Source organism: Taeniopygia guttata, chromosome 4 (assembly GCF_048771995.1).
Source record: "Taeniopygia guttata chromosome 4, bTaeGut7.mat, whole genome shotgun sequence".
Lineage (NCBI taxonomy): Eukaryota > Metazoa > Chordata > Aves > Passeriformes > Estrildidae > Taeniopygia > Taeniopygia guttata.
In genome coordinates, this window is record NC_133028.1 from 26,432,952 (window position 1) to 26,453,728 (window position 20,777).

The following is a 20,777-nucleotide window of genomic DNA, read 5'->3' on the forward strand; positions in this document are numbered from 1 at the left end:
TGAGGGGGCCCCGTGCACAACACCACAATTTACCCTTGGCTGAAATGACATGTGTCTTGCTTCATACCACCAGTAAAGAATGATATTTACTTCCCTTAGTGCTTCAGGTCTTGTCTATTATTTACAAATTATTAAAATATGGTCTTCCTGGTCTCTAATGCAAGAGTAAAAGGTCAAGAAGTGGTATGCCTATACTAGAAAATATGCTCATTCAATTACTAAGTGCTCCTCATTTATCATTATGTTTTCGGATGTACGAATAGACCATTCCCAACCCTCCTAACAATTTATAGTATTAGTTTGGCAATATATTTCTTCAATCAGCATAGTAATTTACCAATAAAAACAAGTCAAACACTCTTATTCAAGCAGCACACCATAATCACCAGAATTATCAGCCACATATGTAGTCTCTGGCAAGCCATTGCGAATTATTATGATGTGATCTAATTTCCAGTCAAGGAAGATAAAAGTGACGTGTACATTATCTATTACTGGATTTTTGTCTGGACTTCTTTGCCTAACAGGACAAATTCAGGTCATCCTGTTTTCTCCTTATAAAACACTGGCATTTTTTACAGTTACATGCAGGCCTTGCTATGCCTCCAGGCTTACCGAAAAACAGGTCAAAAGTCTCTTCCACAACCTTTTCAAAGGCCAAATTGAGAAATCAGTATCTACATACAGTTTCCTTCACAGGCCGCCTACAGCTTAAATGAAGGAAAAAAAATATTACATTTTACAGTTTTATTTTGGTTTTAAACCTCTTGGCATCAGGTAAAAGCACAGCCTATATCATAACATCATAAACAGCAAATAACCAGGTGGAGGACATCATATGAGCGACATACTAACAAGGAAGAAATAATAAGCAAATGTTCTTATTTATACACCTGGCAAAGGACATGGAATTTCAAACAGCAATTTGCTGACACAGGCTCTGAATAGGAGACAGAAAATAACTGAGTAGGCTTCAAAAATTAATTAACCAAAATGACAGAATTTCAGCATAACAAAGTAGTCATATTTATACTTTCACAGATAAAAAAAAATCAGAAGGAAAATTGGGGTAGTCTCGACATGTGACAGATTCTGTGGTTATTGTATCAGCAAAGCTTTCACCTTTCGTCTATATAGCTTTACAACTCAGCTGCATCTGTATATTTTCACAAGAAAAAGAGAGAAGGGAAAAATTCAGTAAAGATTAAATTTGAAGGTCATTAATACCACAAAGCTGCCCAAAACTGAATGACTGCTAAAAAAAAAGGGTGTGCTGCCAAGTATTGCCTTTGCAATAACACATTTCTTTAAAGACAACACAACATGCACATTTAAGTGCACATCACTTCAAAAAGCAACACCAGGTGGTCAGAAGACCATTACTACAAAGGACAAATCCATTGCTGCAATATGTCACTTGAATAGTGATAAAACAAAGAGAAGCACAAGACTGTGATAAGATGCAATGATTTGGCTTTGAGCCTGGAGCAAAGGGCCACGTATGAAGAGACATCCTCCCTCCTCCAATTGCCCCGCTGTTTTGCAGACAGCGGAGGCTGCGCCAAGGCTACACCAGATGTCCTGTGGATTCCTGGGGACAAGCGCCAGCCTGACAGCAATGGTGGGGACAGCAAAGTCCCTGACTGCACCCCACCCCACATACAGCAGCCCCTCACTGGAAACAACCAACAATATCTGGAATTGCCTCGCCGGAACAGCAGCTCCTCCATGCCACAAGGATTGTGTGGACATGCTGTGGGGAATACCAGGTGGATGAAAAGAGCTCCACACTGCCATGTTCCCAGAACACAGCTGGGTTCAGAGAATGAAGCTGCTCTTCATTTCACCCTTCTGAAAGTCACCAAACAGCTCCAACATAGTTTATCTAAAATTTTCCATATTAGAAACAGCTATTGGTATTTCCAGGAGCTCATTCTCTAGCATGGCTGCAATTTGAGCACATCCCAAGCATGTACTCTTGATGGTCTCAGCCATCAAGTGTGTTCCACTAAAGAGTCAACAATACTTTAGTCAGAGAAAAAGACAAAATCCACAAAATTTTTGTTTTCAAATAAATGTAAGTTGCACATCCCCAGAAGGAACTAACAGTATTTCTAAGAAAGCAAAATAACATTAAGTTTTAAAGTGATTCCTAGCAGTGGGCTGTCATTGTGCTGCTGAACATTTTGTACAGTTGGCAGATCTGCTCAGCCTAATTAAATGCACTTAAGACAGTAGAAAATGGAACTATATTCCAATCCATCCTAACCTTAGGAAAAAAACATACAGAAAAACTAATGTCATCTTGGTATTGCTCTTGCAGAAAACTGCAGGAAAATGAAAATTATCACCTCTGCCATAGATTAGTAAAAATTTTGCAACACGGCATAACAGACAAAACCTTTTAAAAAACAAGTTCTTTGCAGCCCTTCAACTTAGAACATTATTCTCACATCCTCACTTAGATGCATGTTAAAATGCTTCCCTGTATTGTTTTTTATAATTAGAACATGAAGAAAATAGTACCAAAAAAAGCGTCCAACAGCCAACATTAAAGAACATAAATATGTTCCTGAATAATTTAATGGTTATTTCCCAGTTTCACTCCAAGCCCTCAAGCCACTCGGTGGGTGTAATCTGTCCTAGACTCAACTGTGGCTGTATACTTTGGCACAGAGTCAAAACAGAGAGGTTATTGTTTGATTTATACGCCAAGGGCCTCTTAGATAAAGGGCTAATGGCAGGCTGATAGCTTCAGCCTTTGCATATGGTGTTTATACAGACCCTTCTTTCCCCTCCTTCCTCTCTGTGTATACTCCAGGAAGGCTGTATCACATCAAGATCAAGTTAATTAATTAACTCATACTAGCATAATTTGATTGATAAAACAATTGATTCACTAAAGGTCACACAGAGTGCTATTAAAACACCAACTTTTCTGCCTCAACAACACAAGGTTTTGAGACTTGCATTTTTCCATGCAGCAAACATGAATTTTAAAGAAATAATCTCACTAGAAAAACAGATGAAAAAAGAAATCAATCTGTCAATTAAATTGTACTGCAAAGTTCAAAAAATAATCAGTGCTTCATGAGATACTTAAGCAAAAAATAAATCATGTCCTACAACAGAAAGGGTCACATAAATTAATTTTCTATATTGTTAGTTCTGCAAACTATTGAACTTCCCCCAAAAGAAAACTAGAGGTCTTGCAAATCTGATATAGTTTGCTATTTCGTATATCCAAACTAGGAGTATTTCCTAGTGTATAAGTTTCTGTACTGTTAAAATACTTCAGAACATAGTTCTGTATGACCAAGTTATTATTTATTAGATGTTAGGGAACTTCATTATCAAATTATACAGTAATTAATTTTCTGCAAGACAAAAGCACCATCAATTTTTAATTAAAAGAAAACAATCTAATTTAAAAATATAGACAAAAATCATTACAGTAAGACTAAATGTTTAAGAGCCTTTTGTCACCAATTTATTTTAAAACACTTATGTCTGTTGTTTAAAATAAAATGAAGCTGCCAGTCATTTCAAAAGCAGTTCCAAAACAATATTTAAAGCGTTGCAAATCAGCTTGCAGCCACCAAGGCTGAAGCATTTTGAGCAAAACTGGGAGCTGTTTATCAGCCACAAGTTTTACAATGGATTCTCCTCTGGACTACCTGAAATATTTGTAATAAAAAAGGTGACAAGGAGTTCATCAGTTCACTGTATGTTGTTCAATATCCAGGTATACATACCAAGGAAGCACAGTATTCACTAGACTAATACAGTAGATTCACTCATAAAAAGGCAAGATTTGCCAATAGAAGTAAAAAATTTCTTAATATTTTGGCTCTTCCCCTGTTTTTACTTTGGCATGGGTCTTCTTGTGCCAGTAATACTGACCCAGAATGCAGAATCACTATGCAAACTGAATGAGGAGCAAAGAACTTCCTTTGCCTACTCATTGACAGCTGGGAGGTGCTGCCAGGGAGTTCCACAGGATACAGCCCACATTTTCCTTCATCACTGGTTTTGTCTACAGCTGACTCAACATGGCCATGAAAAATCCCAACAGGCAGAGCATTCTTTGAAAGCTCTGGCTCACAAAAGAAGGGTACATGGTGGAGTGCACCAGAGGAAAGTTGGTTAAAACACACCAATAAGAGAAGGAACAGTTACTGTACATGAGCTATTATATTCAAGCCATGATATTTAGCTTCATAAAGGCATACCTACCAATACTGACACTTCAGGGCAATGCCAGTAAAGTTAGCTTGAATTTTGCAATCATTTTCAGACACAGGATGATAAAACAAATTATTGCTTACCATTAGGAGAAGAGAAACTAAGATTCACAAGACAGAGCTAGTGACAAAGACCAACAGTAATAGGAAAGTGTTCTCTGTTATTGAACATCATGAGAGAATAAGTTTCCATTTATCTTACAAAGAAGCATAAGGAAATATGGGACAGGGTTTTCACAAACATAGTAGCAAGGGCTAAAATATGTTGAGAACACAAAAAAATCAAAAGTTTATTTTAAACAGACAAAAATTGTGAACCGAGTGACATCAAACCAGTTTTTAAACATCACTGCAATTCCAAGTTGCAAAACTGCTGTTTTGTACAAACTATAAACTACTATGTTCCAAGAAAACCACAACCACTATACTCCAAACCAGGAAGAAATATGCTCCTTGTTATCAGCAGACCATGGGAGAACTTAAAAATAAACATTTCAGGAGGTACTTATAAACACAACCAACACAGCAACCCCAAGATGTCACAAAACTTCTCTGTTTACCTACAGTTCTTTGCTTTGGGATGAATTCCTTTTCCTTCCTTTATAGATAATGGAAAGTAAATCACATTCTTAACATTTGACATATTTTTAGTCCCACAGGTGAACTGAATTAAAATAAAATTTAATAAATAATTATTAAAAGGTTGGCAAGGATTCAGTTCACATCAGGAATTGATTAAGAAGAAGGGAAACAAAAACTCCCAACCAAAGAAAATTATAACATAGCATTCTACATTTCCTCTTTTTTTCTCTTAAATAAAAAAATAAAAGAGAAACTTAACTCTATTTGGCTCATTCATACATCTACTTTTCAAATTAAAATATGTACACAAGTCTGATGAGTGTAGTCAACCACCATCTGAAGCATGTTCATCTCTTGCCAAACCTACCATCCTCAGTTTTATCAAACATTTCCTCAGTCCAAGCATTGTGTAAACTTGTAAGGACAAGCATTTTAATCACAGTCTGGTTTCATGTGGATCTAAATATAGACCTATTTGTGTGTATATATATATATATATATATATATATATATATATATGCTCTGATACACATACAGTAAGTATTTTGGCTTCAGAAAGCCAAAAAGTTTAACATACACACTTAAACATCTATGACAAAAAACAACTTTACTTGCTAATAACACATGCGGGAGACAATGCAGCTGTGCACGAATGATGTTATTAAAAAGTAATGCAACTCCACTCATTGCCGCTTCCAATATCAAAGAATTACAGTGTAAACCAATGATAACAGTGTGCATTAAACCAAGACAGCAGAGAAATAATCCCTGCACTTATTTTACCCTAATACAAGTTATACAGGTCAGCAAAAATGCACGCATGCACAGGTACACAGAGAGTACCTGAAAATTGATTAAGAAATCCTCTTATTCTATTCCATTTATATAGATTAATAATACAGAATTTCTGTTTCAGCTTAACAGTAGAACAGTTAGTGAAAAAAATCCTATAAAATATCCAGAAGTTTTTTCAATGTAGAATTTTATATATATTTGTCAAATTATTTGTTCACAATAATCCTCTAGTCAGACAGCATTTCTACAAAGTTTCAGCTGATTATAGATAGCAAACACAGCACTTTCCTGTGTTAAAAACCAAAACTACACAGTCCAACAAACAGCTTGGGGAGCTATTGGTTCTCATCCCTTTTGAGTTCTGTTTATTCTAGCTATTCCCAAGATCATTAATATCCATTTGAACCAGTAAACTTGAAGGTCAACAAAAGGTGAAACATAAGGAAGCAATATAATATGGAATATTCAACTAGATTATATATTGCAAAACATTAACGCAGTTTCATTAAACTACACTTTAAAATTTTTTTCCTTATTAGTAGAAAAGATAGGAAGAAAACCTCCGTATTAAGCCAGTTTAATTTGGAGGATTTACAGAATGACTAGCAATTTCTTTTTGTTAGTAATTTTAAAATTAACTAATTCTGCCTTTCTAGAAAATGGTACAAAATCAGAATGAAATTAGTAGAAAAAATAGTTATCAAACAATCCAGAGACGGAATAAAAATACAAATCCAAAATTGTAATATTGTATAAATATCTTACCACGGTCACAAGCAACATGAACCCCATAGCCTGCTTGGATTGTTGTTATTAAGCTACAGCTGTGACACATTATGTTACACATATAAGCTTGTGACCAGCAGCACTGAGAACGCACAAAAGCCTTACAAATACAACACCTCTCAAGATCAAGAGGGATCTGTTTGTGCACTAAACATCAAGCAAAATCTCTGCAATTCCTGGACTTCCTTTCCTCTCATAGCTATCCTTCTGCAAGTGACACATGCCAACACTAACAAAGCTATACATGCAAATAAACCAGATATCTCTATTTGTGACATCGTAAGAAAATACAGCTATAAATCGACATGCCCTACATGTGCTGTGGCATCCAAATACATAACATCAAATCTGTAAAATCAACTGACTAAAGAGAAGAGGCTGATATTGCAGGGAGAATCTGCTTGGATCAGGACTCTTCATCTTCCCAAACTACCCTGAGAAAAGAAGTAGTGCTTAATTCCATAAAGCTCTATTGCCTGTAAATTACAAAATTACTGGATTTAGGTTACTGACCAGTACACCAAAGCTCCCTTTGGAAAATTCTGACTTAAGTATAACACTGTCACACACACACACTGGAAGTCATATAAGCAAGGTGATTTAGCTTTCCAACTTCATATGGCAGCTGATACTGCTACAAGATAATTTCTGCATCAGCTATCAAATGTTTTGGGAGAAAGAAAATTCCTCTAAACAAGTAAGGCTGCTTCTGGTGGAAGAAGCAACAGCACCAGCATGAAATGGCCGGCGAAGAAGCAGGTTCGACCTAAATATATTTCTATTCACATTCTACAAAACCAACAGGCAGTGATGTTTCACACCATTACATGACTACTGTAAAAACTGCAACATTTTTTGTCGTCATGCTTATTCTGGAACATGTTACTCTAAGGCAAGTCTTGAGGAAAAAAAGGCACATTTGGGAAGGTAAGGAGTGTAGGAAAAGGACTCCATGCAGAGCTGTCACTGCTCACCAGGCTGAAGCAGGAGGGGAAGGGAAGCATTAGTCACGCAAACAGTCTGAAACAGAAGCCATGCCTGGCAATTGTATCAACAAGAAACAGATCATCATCCTCGCCTGAAGTCCTTTTATGACAGTTACTTACGGACTTCAAGAACCTCTGAAGTCTATAATCTTGCATGATTATTACCCTGCAACCAAATGCCTCTGAATATCTTAAAATGAATTTCAGTGTGTCTTATTCAAATGTTGGATTATCTCAAAAACTTTACTGAAAGTATATCAAGGAAAGAGGGATTTTATTAATCTTCTTTTTAAAGCTTTTTTTTTTTGATCTACACCAAGTGTACTTAACAAACACAAGGTTGGATCATTTTAACCCTATTTGCTGACAGCTGAAGCAGAGGGAGCTAGCAGTTAATTTTGAAGGTAGTGAAGAACAAACAAGACACACCTCAGGAAAGTAGGGCTGGTTTTGACAGACGCCAACTGATCTTTAGGTCTTACTAATCCTTGAAGTATTAAATCCCACTAAGCTTCATCTTGTATACAGACATGATTTTGAACATGCTCTGTGAAAGGAGAAAAGCAGATTAACTATCCACTGGGCAAAGTGTCCTAGCTCTAAGATGTGGTCAGGACACCTCAAGCCAACTTAAGTCTTATCCTTCCTCTAACCCCTAGCTATTCCTTTTAAAAATTATGTTATTTAAAAATACATAATACATACTGTTCATGACTGCTTCACAGCAGTCATCACTGCAGAAGAGCCTTTATTACAGGCAACACAACATTTAGCTACTCCAAAACTTTTCCATTGTTAAGTAGCACTAAAGGGAATCTTAAACAATTATGGTGATACTGAGGCACTATGTGGACAACGATGCATCATACTTGAACTTGGAAAAACAAGTTTCAGTTCCAACCAAACATATGGTAGTGTTGTCACTTCTTGACAGGTATTCAGGACTAAGCTTCTCTGTATGGACTCAGCGTGGGACCAGATCTAGAAGTGCTCCTTCCTAGTCTTCTCTTGCACCCCCACCCCCACAGTCATAATACATTCCTTGGAAGTCTTCAGAGATTTCTCAAAAGGGTCTCCTGTAGAAAGAATAGAAAGGTAAGCTGCGTAGACTGGAATAGCATGTGCATTCATTGTCAAGTAAAAGTTAAAAGCCAAACAAAAGAAAACTCAACAAAAAGTCAAAAATAAGAAGGTTATTCCAGCTGTCCATCACCATTCAAAGGCAGAAGTGACACCTGATCTTTAGACCCCAGAGCAACAATTAAATGCAGACTGGTCCAAATAAACAACCAAGCACACCACAGCAAATGGAGGACTGCCAGCAAAAAAACAACTGACGTCCAGATGAACACTTGCTTCCTTCAAGACAAACAAATGAAAAAAAATCACTGAAAAGTGAAATTCTTTCTGTCAGAAGAATTACTTATTGCGACCTGATCCACCCTGTTTTGCAATTAGTGGATCTGGATATGTACTACTTCATAAGGTAAAGGGAACAATTGATGCTGAAAGGCTTCCCAGATACACCACAGGTCTCTTAGCACTCTTGCTCACTGTAATAAAACAGGCCATCATTCTAGGATTATCACAAAATTCACTCTTGCTCCTCTAACAGTGGCCAAACTCTGCCAGGGTAAAGGAAAAAAGGGGCATACAAATAATTTCTTTGTACTCGTAACCATCACTTAACCCCATCTGAATTTCAACTGGCCGCCTTTTAGTCCAACAAAATGTTTCAGCAAAATGTTTCTTTCCTACAAGCTGCAGGACAGCTTATGCAGAATGCCAGACTGAGTTACCGCATGAATCAACTTAATTGAAAGCTTCTGAGTAGGATTTTATGCGCTACAAGGTGCACCAAAAGCAAGCATTCTTGGCAAGCACCTCTTTAAAATATGTATATTAAAAACTTACTTGTCGGGGATTTTAATTTCAGTTTTGGACAAAGCAATGAATTATACTAAATATAAAGTCTGATCCTTACAACAAACATTGCTTGAGAATATTATATGTAATACAATAGGTTACTTCAGAACATTCTGCTCTGCGTTTTAAAGCTATTGCATAAGGTTATTTTAATAAAAATGATTCCAGGGAAAGAGCAGTTAGTAATGAGGTGCTGACAATTGAATCTACATTCAGGGATTGCACTGGAGTGCCAAGTCCACTTTTACAGATGCGCTGCTTAGCTATCCAGTAGATGTCCTCAAGGCATGTAAGACCAATGTATTTTGGGTCACGTTTGGCAGCAGAGACAGATGAGACAAGTGCAAACATTTACCAAGAACACATCTGACGTGTGTTTTTCTTATTAGAGAAATGTAAGAAAATAAACCCAGATACCGTGGAATGCCAAGAATTCTGTCTCTTCCATGTTTTTGATTTACAAGGCCAATTTTTGGTAGTCTCCTTTGACCTCCCTCCCTCATTTGCTTGCCTAATGCCTGCAGTCATCAATGCAACCTCTTGACCAAGCCATTTTGAGGGCTTAATGTGCAAAAATACATCTTCATCACAGATGGAAAGACAACTCTTTGCATAAATGACTGTTACTACAAAAATCACTGTTTAATAAGTTTTATGGTATAAGTAGTTAAAAGAGTCAAAAATACTCTTTTTATGAGTTGGGAACAAGTATTCAAGTAGATACATTGAGATCCAAAATAAATTGTGAAACAAAAAAACAAAAAAAAAATTGCAGTCTTTACATCTTAAAGATGAGATGTTTGAACATGCAGAGCCAGATTCTTTGCTAGCACGTTGGAGAAACTTAGATCAACTTAAGGGCTGAATCCTGCATATCTTCATTATTCCCCTATCTTAGTTCAAAGTAGCATATTTGTCATAGTTTCAAAGCAAACCTAGAGCCCTAGCTTCCTCAGATCTCATGCAAACCTAATATGGACAATTCCAGCCTTCAAAACCAAACTGACAGCTATTCAGAAAGAATAAAGCTCCAGCTCAGGCTTTCATTTTTATAACCATTTCCATACTCAGACTGATCTGTCATGAGAAATAGTAAAGGACTTCTGTCCACATTGTATATATTTACCTGGTGTTCTGAGTATCTTCTCACAACCCCTTCCTGATACACTTCTGCCTGCCAGAGAATGAGTGATGAGAGCAGAATTTTGTCCTAATCCAACATCTCTGGATTTTTGGTCGCTTTTTGTAGTCATTCAATATTAACTCTGCATCCTCCTCCTAAAATGGGCTTCTATAATCATTTGGTGCCATCTAATTCCCTCCTCCTTCACATATCCTCCTTACCACCAAACCAAGTGTTCCATTGATGGTGTTTTCTGACCTGTCAAAGAAAGTCTGAAGCCACGACCCATTCCTATCATCAAAAAGAACTGCAGCTTTTTCTGTTGGGGTTAATTTCCCTTTGTTTTAAGGGGTAACTGGAGCTTAAGCAGTCACATGCAGTGTATATATTCAGCTTGTGTTCTGTGGCTGTTTCCAGTTAGTGAAAATGACCTGATATGGGTATCTTTTTCTTGTTACTTATTTAAATAAGTAGTAGAGTTGTGCAGAGAATTAGGTAAGGTCATAAAGCTTTTTCTCTCCCACAGAGGCTGGAAATCTTTCCCAGTTGAAGATCATTTTAAAAAATATACTCATAACCTATGGAAACTAAGTGGTACTTGGTGAAGTACAGTCATCCAGAACCTGCAGAAGGTCTACTTGGGGGTTGCAGTTCATCAGGGCATAAGAACTGGCTTGGCTTGGTCAATATTCACAACTACTTTTGAAACTGTGAACAATTATAAAGCAAAATTAGCCATTTCAGCATCCCCTAAATACACTTCTGGAAAAATCACACACACACACAGGTAAACACTAGACCTAGGGATCATGAATTAGATTCCAAAGATCTGCCATCTAAATAACAGAAGCCATGCTAAATATTACTTAGCCATCCTAAATAGCAGAAAAGAATGTTGGATTTCTGGCTCAATTAAATTAAAATCAATAGTTGTGTATGTATGTATAAAACCAGAGTATTTCTTTGTGCAAGATTCCATCTACTTTTCAAAGTAAAAGCATCTTCAAGTTCTGACAAGAAAATAGTTGACTTCACATAAATTTAAGCCTGTGTAATCTTTGATTCCTGGTTCATATTAAGTCTGAAATCATGAAATAACCCAAATCAAATAGTCAAAACTTGTAATCAGACCAGTTGCCAACAGATAATACTGTTTCCTTCCCAAACATTACTTTGTCATCCAAATGAGCAGCTGTCATTTGTTCTTCTCATCAGTCTATTACAGCACATTTCTCTCTATTGTAAGATACAGCAGGCTTACTTTATAGTATAAAAATGATAAATGAAAACACCCCTCCAGGTCACTCAGTCACTCTCTGTTCTGGCACTATGGTTGAACAGCAAATGAGTAATTCTGCAGTATGTAGTAAGGCCAATGCATATCACTGCATTTTAAAACCTCGCTGTTGAGGTCATTGAGGAGGCAAACTTGAAGGCAGATGGCCAAACAGAGTAAGAGCTAGTCTTACAAAAATCTCACAACATCAGCCAAAGCAATAGTCTCCAGGAGATTGTACTACAACACAAGAAAGATCAGAGCTCACTTTAGAGAATCATAAAGTCTACTTAAACAGACACAGTCTTTATGCTACTAATAAACTCTGAATACATCTGCAGAAAAATGCACTGTGGCCACACCAAGAAAAAAGCACTTTGCAAACTTACCCAGGGGAAAAAAAGAAACTCACAAAGTTAACAAACAAAAACATTAAGGAAATAAGAAAGTGTTGTCAGCTTAAAAAGAAATGCTACAGAGAGACAAAAAATTATTGCTCTTATGCAACATAAAGATCTTCTATTTCTGTTCTGAGTACAGACAGTACTTACTCTTTCTGATAGGTCATCAGAAAGAGATTTGTCCTTTATATCTTGCAAGGAATGAGCCTGCAGAACAGAGCACAATGGTAACAAAGGAACAGCTAGATGACAAACTATCTGAGGGGCTGTACTCACTGAATTTCCTTACAGGCATTAAGCTACTTTGCTCCGATAATCAGGTGAAGATGAAAGTACTCAGACATGCTGATGGCTGGGCAACTTCAGGGTAAGATTCATTGTCTTTCCATGGACAAAGGAAAATCAAAAACTTGGGACTTAATGGCAGAACTCAAATAGAGGGAGAGAACATGGAGAATAATATAAATACTGCGAGTCTTTCTTCTTCAGAACTAAAAATGTCTTCAAAAAATTAAGCATGAAGAGTTCTGATTTGACCATTTTCACCAAACTCATTCTACAGGCAACAGCATATCAAAACTCTTGATCCTTGTACTCTGAGGACTGCTATGATAATGTCAGAAAGCCCAGGAAAAACAGTCTAAATTCCATCTGAACAGTTTCGTTACTAAGCTTGGATAGCCTAGACAAAGAGGGCAGTTAGAGGTTCTCAAAGTACAAGAAAGAAGTCTTGAGCAGTCCAGCTTCCCACAGCCCCCAGAAGTCCTTTTTGTGGGCTGAGAGGCATAGATAAGGAAGAGCCACCCTGCTGATGCCAAGAGCCTGTCAGCTCGATTCATTATCTCAAGGAAAATAAGATTCAAACTTCCTCTTATCTAGAAGACAGCTTCTAAGGCTTCTGAGCCCTGTCATAACAGACAATTGACAAAAATGTGACACCTTTTAGGAAGGAGGATGGTTGCACAAAGAACCTTTGTGAGATTCCTCTGCTGCCTTCCTCAACAGATTCACTACAGCAGCAAATTGGGGTTTTGCAGAGTGGCAGCAAGGTCTTCTAAAAACACTGTATGTTACACAGCACAGGCAAGCTGGAGGTCCTGACCTCTTTCCAGAATTTTCCACTCTCAGCACAGCCCTCTCACCCCTCCATTTTTTCCATTTCAGTGAGGTCCCATGTTGAAAGGATCCGGGTAAATATACACATTTATTGTAAAATATAATAAATCTTATCAGCTTGTTCATCTCATCCTGTGACAACAGTCAATTACGTTCATTTGATTCTGGCTGGTTTGAAACTGAGCAGAAAGAACCTCCTGGAAAGCTTGTCTTGACTGACAAACCCCAGAAGCTGATCCAGCCCGGGCTCTTATTTCCAACAAGAAGATGCCCTGAGAAATTTCAAACAACAAGGAAACTAAATAGGCCTTGATTCAGGACTGTGCTCTAAGCCTGTATGAGTACAATATAGCGGTGATCAGGAAGGCTGCCAGTCCAGGAGCACGGGGGAAGAGAGGAAGGAATGCTGCGTTGGGGCATTCCTACTGCCACTCTGTGAAGCACCTCCTGCTTGGACTGCTGAAAAGCAAAAGATACCAACATAAAAACCCTCTAAAGCACAATTCATCGCCCTGAAAATGGACCCTTAGGGGCACAACACGAGTCCTGGAAGCACAGCACTAGGCTGTAATTTCACCTGTCATTGGTGAAAGAAAGTTTCAGAGTTTTATTTAATGCAATGGGATGGTTGCTTTTCATAAATTCTCAGTTAAAACTTTCTTCTCTCCCGAAAGTGCTGCTCATCTTGTTCAGAAAGGCAGATAGGAAACAGCTGTACCATGGGTGGTGGCTTCTTTTGGGTTGGTTTACGGGTTTTTTTTTTGTCTTGGGGGCGTTGAGTTTAGTTTCAAACAATCTTTAGGAGCAGAGTTCAGCAGAGACAGGAGAGCAGGAGCGTGCAGCCTCCAGCAGGGGGAAGTGTCCAGCAGCAGAAAAGCTGGAGAAACGCCCCCAGCAGCAGGGATGGGCAGGGAACACCCCGCTGCTGCTGAGCCACCACTAACATAGCGGGACAGATCCAAAAGCAGTTTGTAGCACAAAGCTGTCTCGCTCCCTGTCTAAAGGAGCCTCATCATCCTTTGTTTTGGGTTACCCTTTCTGCTCTGCAAGACTCGCAGTGGATACAAAGCAATATAATCATGACATCTGGATTTTCTTACTGCAATAGTAATGTTTCCTCTTTAATAGTAACATTCCAGAAAGGAAAATTACTTGTATTTATGCCATAAATTTCAAGCTCATTCAAGAATAGCACTGTCCCAAATTACCTTCTCATTATAAGCTTCTAAAAATGTATGCATGCAAAAAAAAAAAAAAAAAAAAGTTGTGATTTTATTCCTAATTAATATCTACAGCTGATGTAAAGGAAATATTTTTAAAGACTGAAAATACCAAAAACATCCAAGAAAAAGAAAAAAAACCCAAAACACCAATTTTTTTAAAAAACCAAAACACCAATTTTCTTCAGATGCTTGTTCCCTGATTAAAAAAAAAAAAAAAGTAGGAGTAGGAGTGGGAAGGACACAGTACCAAAGAAAGCACAAATGGAGATTCTGTGCTCAATAGTCCTGACTCCACTTGCACCCCCAGAGATCAGAACCCCTAGGATTTTTCTGCCTTCAGTATGCAAACTTGTATCTTATGAAACTCCCTGTTTTACTGGTTTAGAAAACAAGGTCCTTGGAGAAGGACAAAAGAGGAATCAGAGGCAGAAAGGAATTAAGTGACCTGCCTGAGATCATGCTGCAAGCTGAAAGCAGAACCAGGACTGGAATACAAGCCCCTCACCTCATGGCCTTCCTTTAGGCTCCACCAGTACCAGAGGAGCACTGAATCATCACATCACAGCCAAATGCAGAGATGCAGCTGGAACAGAACTTTCTTCTCCATCCAACTTGTATCATTCATAAAAAGTATTGATAAGTCCAAAATATGAATAACAACTTCAGAACTAAGACTGATTGGGAGAAGTATGTATTTTCAACTGCCACTAACATGAGACAATGAAATTTTATCATTCCATCTCCAGGAATGTCCCAAAGACTTAAAGAAAGATGTTTGTGGGTGCTGTTTCTCAAACATCTGGCCTGCATAAAAATGATTTCTGCGTCACATCCATCAACATGGTCACTTCACTCTCAACTTGTTATTTCTCCCCCCAGTGCAAATACAGATGATTTAGAGGCTCCACCTTCTCTGTCAAAAGCCCAGACAGCCCAGCTATATTGCCTATTGAATTGCTTTAGGCATAGCAGCCCAGATATGAACAGTGTTACATTGAAGTATTTAATCTTTATGGAAAAATGTTTGCTGCAAGAGTCCAGTGGTTCTTTGTATATTGCATTAAATACATATATGTTTTAAATTAAAATCAGGACTTTTTAAAAAGATTTTAACACCATAGTGAATTCTAAGGAGCCCGTAAACTTCAAACATTGGAGAAAGGAAGCAAGAGTGGAAAAACAGGCAAGAAACCTCTGTTCAGCAAGTCCTTGAAATGTGCATAAGCAAATTAAATATTCAATCTATTCAGCAAAATAGGAGAGCATATCAAAAGTGTTCCTGGCTAATAAAAGAGCATCTTGAAAAAAGAGTAAACAGATATTCCTTTGGTAGACCACAGTGTACATACATCTTTACTTCTCACACACCACAGGCCTGTAACCAGGATTCAGGCACCTGAACCCTCATTTGGGTTTTAGGGAGCCACAGGGGCTTTAGGCACCTCAGCTCCCAGCTCACAAGAGGCAGAAAAGATAAGCCTCCATCAAAATAAACGAATTACTGACAGTAAGAGACTTCAACATGCTAAAAAAAGATCTTCAAAATACAAGATGAGTGTTTTGAGAAACAATGTGGCCGAAATGTTATAAAATGTACAGGATGGATTGCTCACAAACACACAGAGTTTGATGTTCATCCAAACAGCCAACCCCTAGAAGTACTATATGCATGCTTAAAATCAGAATCTGACATTTGGAAGAATTTCTCCAAAAACACTGTATGGGTTATCAAAATACAAAGACTAGCAAGAGAACTGCAATCAATTTTTTCAAATCACTCCTATCACTAAGCTTACACTACAATTTCACTTCTATTATGCATCATCTATTAGAAAGGACAGGGTGGCTACTACTTTTCTGATTCAGACACCAGCAGTTCTCATCAAGAGTGGATGTCTTTAGCTAAATACCTGTGAACTGTTTCCCTTCTGTTATGTACATCCATCTGTATATAAAAATGAATAAAATATTTTGACACAATTCTGAAAGAACATTACTATCATCCACACTGAAAAGCAATATATCAGTGATTACAGTAAGCAAACAATTACTCCACGAGATTTTTGAGGCTAATAAAACTAAAAAAATCAAGAACTGTAAAATAGTTTGGGTTTTTTTAAGAAATTCCCTCCCTCACAAAGAGAGCACCTTCAAAGTACAGTAACTCAAGCAGCATATGGCATTTACATTTTCATCTAAATCTTTAAAGAAGCCCATTATTTCCTTAGATTTGAGAAAAGAGCCCTGCTTTATTTCACCACACCAACCATAAATTATTCATTAATTCTGTTTGCTAACTCTGTAACTGAGCCCAGATGTTTCTGCTGGAGTGGCATGCCATAAGAGAAGTTAAATATAGCAAGCTGTATGCAAGGACCAGACTGTCTCTCTTCCCTTACTACAGCATGCTCAAATATTACTTGAGAGAAAACAATGAAAACATTTAAAAAATATTCTGAATATGTGGATCTGAAATGCCACAGTCAGATCAAAAAATTTCATGTGAAAGAGCCCCCACACATTTCATTTGGGTGTAACTGAAGTCGCTGGTCTTGTCTCTGGGGAAATGGCCGGCACTTTCACTCACCAGAGTAAACAGAAAATTTACAAGCAAAGGAACACTCCTTGCCATGCACCATTTACAAATACAAATGAAGACTTAAGTTTTCAATTATAAGAAACACTTTAAGCCAGCTACCAAGGGCAACAACCAAGCTGATGAGGAATTGAGAGCATCCTAAGGAATTTCTTATGGAATTGACACAGAAACCTACTGGTGGAAGTTTTTGATCCATTTCATTTTTTGCTTCAGAAGAACAATCATTTTACACTAGCAAAGATGATTAATCTTAGCATTTATAAGCCAACACTGAAAATAGTCCTGTTGAAGAGAATAGAAAGTACCACCTTCAGCTACTGGTTTCAAGCTATGGTTTCAAGCACTCTTCATCAACTGTCTTAAGCTAGTTTGGAAATGCCTATTCTAAACCAGGAATTATTCCTGATCATTATATAATTGGAGAAGAAGCAAAAAACAAGTTAAACATCACACTGTCACTTGCAGTTTAGAGACTCTTCTAGGGCCCACAACTTCACTCTTCTGAACAGTGATAACAAGAGAGATTTTCAAAAGTCATCTTTTCCTTTTGCTGTGCTACAAGGCAAGATTAAGACTGTTTAAAATATTTGCCTGATCTGTTCCCAAAATTTTTCAGTGTTAACAGATTCTGTACTATGAGTTTGCAGAGGGAGGGTATTTTGGAGAAGCTGTTATAGACCAATGTGTTAATGGCACCACTGCTTTGGTCCCAGGTATCAGCTGCTGTCATCCAACTTTGCCACACTTGCATCTCGTAGCCAAATCCTGCTGTTCTTTAAGCAGCTATGTCCACATGAAACTGCAAAATATGTTAAAACTATCTACTATTACCAGAGAGCACCTTCCCATTAGCCAGCAAACAGGCAAACAAGCATGGATGTGCATATATACTACTAGGCATCTTAGAATGTAGTAAAACTCCGTCAGCTGTCACTAAAAACACGAATACAACTGAAGTAATAATTGAGCCATGGGAAGGCATACCAGCACTACCTTTAATCTCCTCAATGTCAATAATGTGAGAAATAACAGAGTGGTAGCACAGGTCAATAATCTTAGGGCAGTAAATATCTTTTTTTTTTTTTCCCTAGTCCACACTGACAGAATTTTCTTTATTTTTAGCAGCTACTCAAAGTTAGCACAAAAAGCTACCACAAAGTTCTACTATGGACAATGACCTCTTAATCTTACTGTGTAGAGAGGTCTTTAAGGACATTTCACTTCTACTTTAGGAATCAGCAGGAAAGCAGACAGTGAGAAGCAAACCAGAACAAATTTTACTTAAGCTAGTCACCCTGGCAGCAAGTTACAACTGAGTCCACCTCTATGAGGAAACATTTCCTCTCCAACCTCTATGGAAGAGGTATGCAATGCAAAACCCAGAAACTCGACCCAGTTACAGCACGTGTGAGAGATGGAAGGTGACAAAGGATCTGGAGGCTCTCAGAAAATAAAGACCATATGCTGCTAATGGTAGAAATCTGTGAAATCTTTGTTGGGGGGAAGGGAAGAAAAAGGATATAGTGCAGGTGTAAAATCACAAAACAAGTCAAAAGAGAAGAATAGAAACTATATTAAATAGCCCATCTCGAAAAACCATTTTCTAATATATGAGGAGAGCATTATAGTAAAAGAGAAAGAACTTTTCATCTCCTTTACACTGTATAAATTTCTAAAGCATTGCTGAGAAAAACTTTTCTTGTGGAGTGAAACCAGCACCTCGTATGTTTCCTTGTTTTTGCATAGTAACAGAAGCTCCAGGAGAGTTTCGGTTTGGACAACTAAATTTAGAAAGTGAAACATCAAATTTGATGCATGTTACTTGTAACATAGCTACACTTGTATCATAGCTACACATTATTCATGGCTTAATACAACTGCCTGAAGTTACTGCTTTTTGGTTGCTCTTGTTTAAGCAAAAATCAAGCCCCCTGAAGCTGTCTGTATACCCGAATTTGTGCCTTATTATCCTTTCTCCACAAGTGAAAGTGTCTGAAAACAGGGATATAACCTTAAATTAACGGGTACTCTTAACAAAAATTCACCATCCAGCTAACTTTATAAAGAGGCTTAAGGGAAAAGAAAGTCACCACTGAGACCTACCTGTTTGCATGACCTATTACTTAGGCAGAAAAAGAAATGGAGGAGAAAAAGTTCTCCTCACAAGGAGAATTCTTGGTGTTAATCTATACTGATTTCTGCTACGGTAATCTACAGCAATTTAAGCAACCCAAATCTAAAAGGTCTTGGGATTCTTCCACTTTTGGAAGTCTTATCTGGCCTACTCACTTAATGTACACATATAGACTATTACATTCCAGCAGAATTATGACCAGATGGGGTTTTGCTGTAAGCTTGACTGTTTTCTTTTGCTTTGTTTCTTTAAAGACTTGTTCTCTGTTCATTTTTTTCACAGAGAGATAACAAACATATTCAACATTAAAAAATAAAAAAATAAAAAAATAAAAAAATAAAAAAATAAAAAAGAAATAAGAAAAGAATGTTTACTTTGGTTGTGCTAAGCAACCAGGTGCTATAATACCGCAAGTTTCATCTGTAGTCTGCAGTGCTGTAAGTTCCACCATGTTAACCATTACATCAGTCTTGTGGCCAGGAAGTTTAGGAAGCACAGAAAGAATCTTCTCTGCAAGATTGTCACCATGATGACCAACTGCTCCTGAGGAAAACAGAAAAAAAAAAAAAAAAAAGACCCAAGAACTATCAGCTGCATTACTAGAAAAACAAACAAACAAACACACACAAGGAATTGAAAAGAAAATAATGTTTTGGGGAGAAGGACACTGGTACTCCTAACACCAAAACCACATTTAGCTTTTCAAAAATACTTTTCTACAAAAGTAAAATGAATATCTAGAATGTGTAAAGTTAAAAGGACTTAAAACATTTCAGAAAAAATAATTTAAAAAGCACTATTACTACTACTACTATTACTACTAAATTAGACCTAGTTTTACAGCGGTTAGACATTCACTGATTTTACACTTAGACATGAAAAACAGTTTTCTTTGCCTAAGGAAGTTGTTAAATAATATTTGCAATGGTTATTAAAAAAGCAAGCAAATATTTATATATACACTCACATGCATGCTATACTTTTCTACATAAACTAATAGGGCTGTGCTTTAAACGACTATATACAAGTTGCATAAATAGCTACCTAGACAGGCTAGCCTAATATTAAAATAAACAATTACCAATGGCATGCCACAATCAAGATCATATCACTTTTATATGAACGAAGGGCAGCTCAGGTGAAACAAAATGAAACAACTAAACTAACCAAGTTACAAAGTATAAAATGTCAATTTGACCATATTCCAAGAGAAACTCTGAACTCCAGCTGGCATGGTTTATTCAATTTTCCTGATTTCAAACACACATGCTTTTCTTTCCATTCATGAACTCTCAACACAGGCTCTACAACCAACTTAAAAATATTAGGGCTGTGAGCCAAGTCAAAGGAGAAAAACATGACACACACTACAGATAAAAGTCAAGGCAGAGGGACCAGAAACTTTATTGCCTTTAGGTCAGGAACAAGTTAAAGGTATTTGTAGTCTGCCATTTAAGCTATGGTTCAGCCATCAACACAGGGCTGGACAGTAGTGCTGAGCTTAGTTTTGTTCTCCTAGCTTTAACCACGGAAAAAAGGGAACTTTTGAAGTGCCACTGAGGGGCAGGAGAAATTTCTCTCCGGTT

At 37.4% G+C, this 20,777-nt stretch overlaps 1 protein-coding gene across 1 annotated transcript in view; it reads right to left on the reverse strand.

Moving 5' to 3' along the window:
* Nucleotides 1-20,777, reverse strand: part of SCFD2 (sec1 family domain containing 2) — a 189,286-nt gene that overhangs the window by 164,422 nt on the left and 4,087 nt on the right. Inside the window, exon 2 of the mRNA XM_002193111.6 lies at nucleotides 19,566-19,734. Coding sequence (XP_002193147.5) covers nucleotides 19,566-19,734 — 169 coding nt within the window. The remainder of the gene's footprint in view (nucleotides 1-19,565; nucleotides 19,735-20,777) is intronic.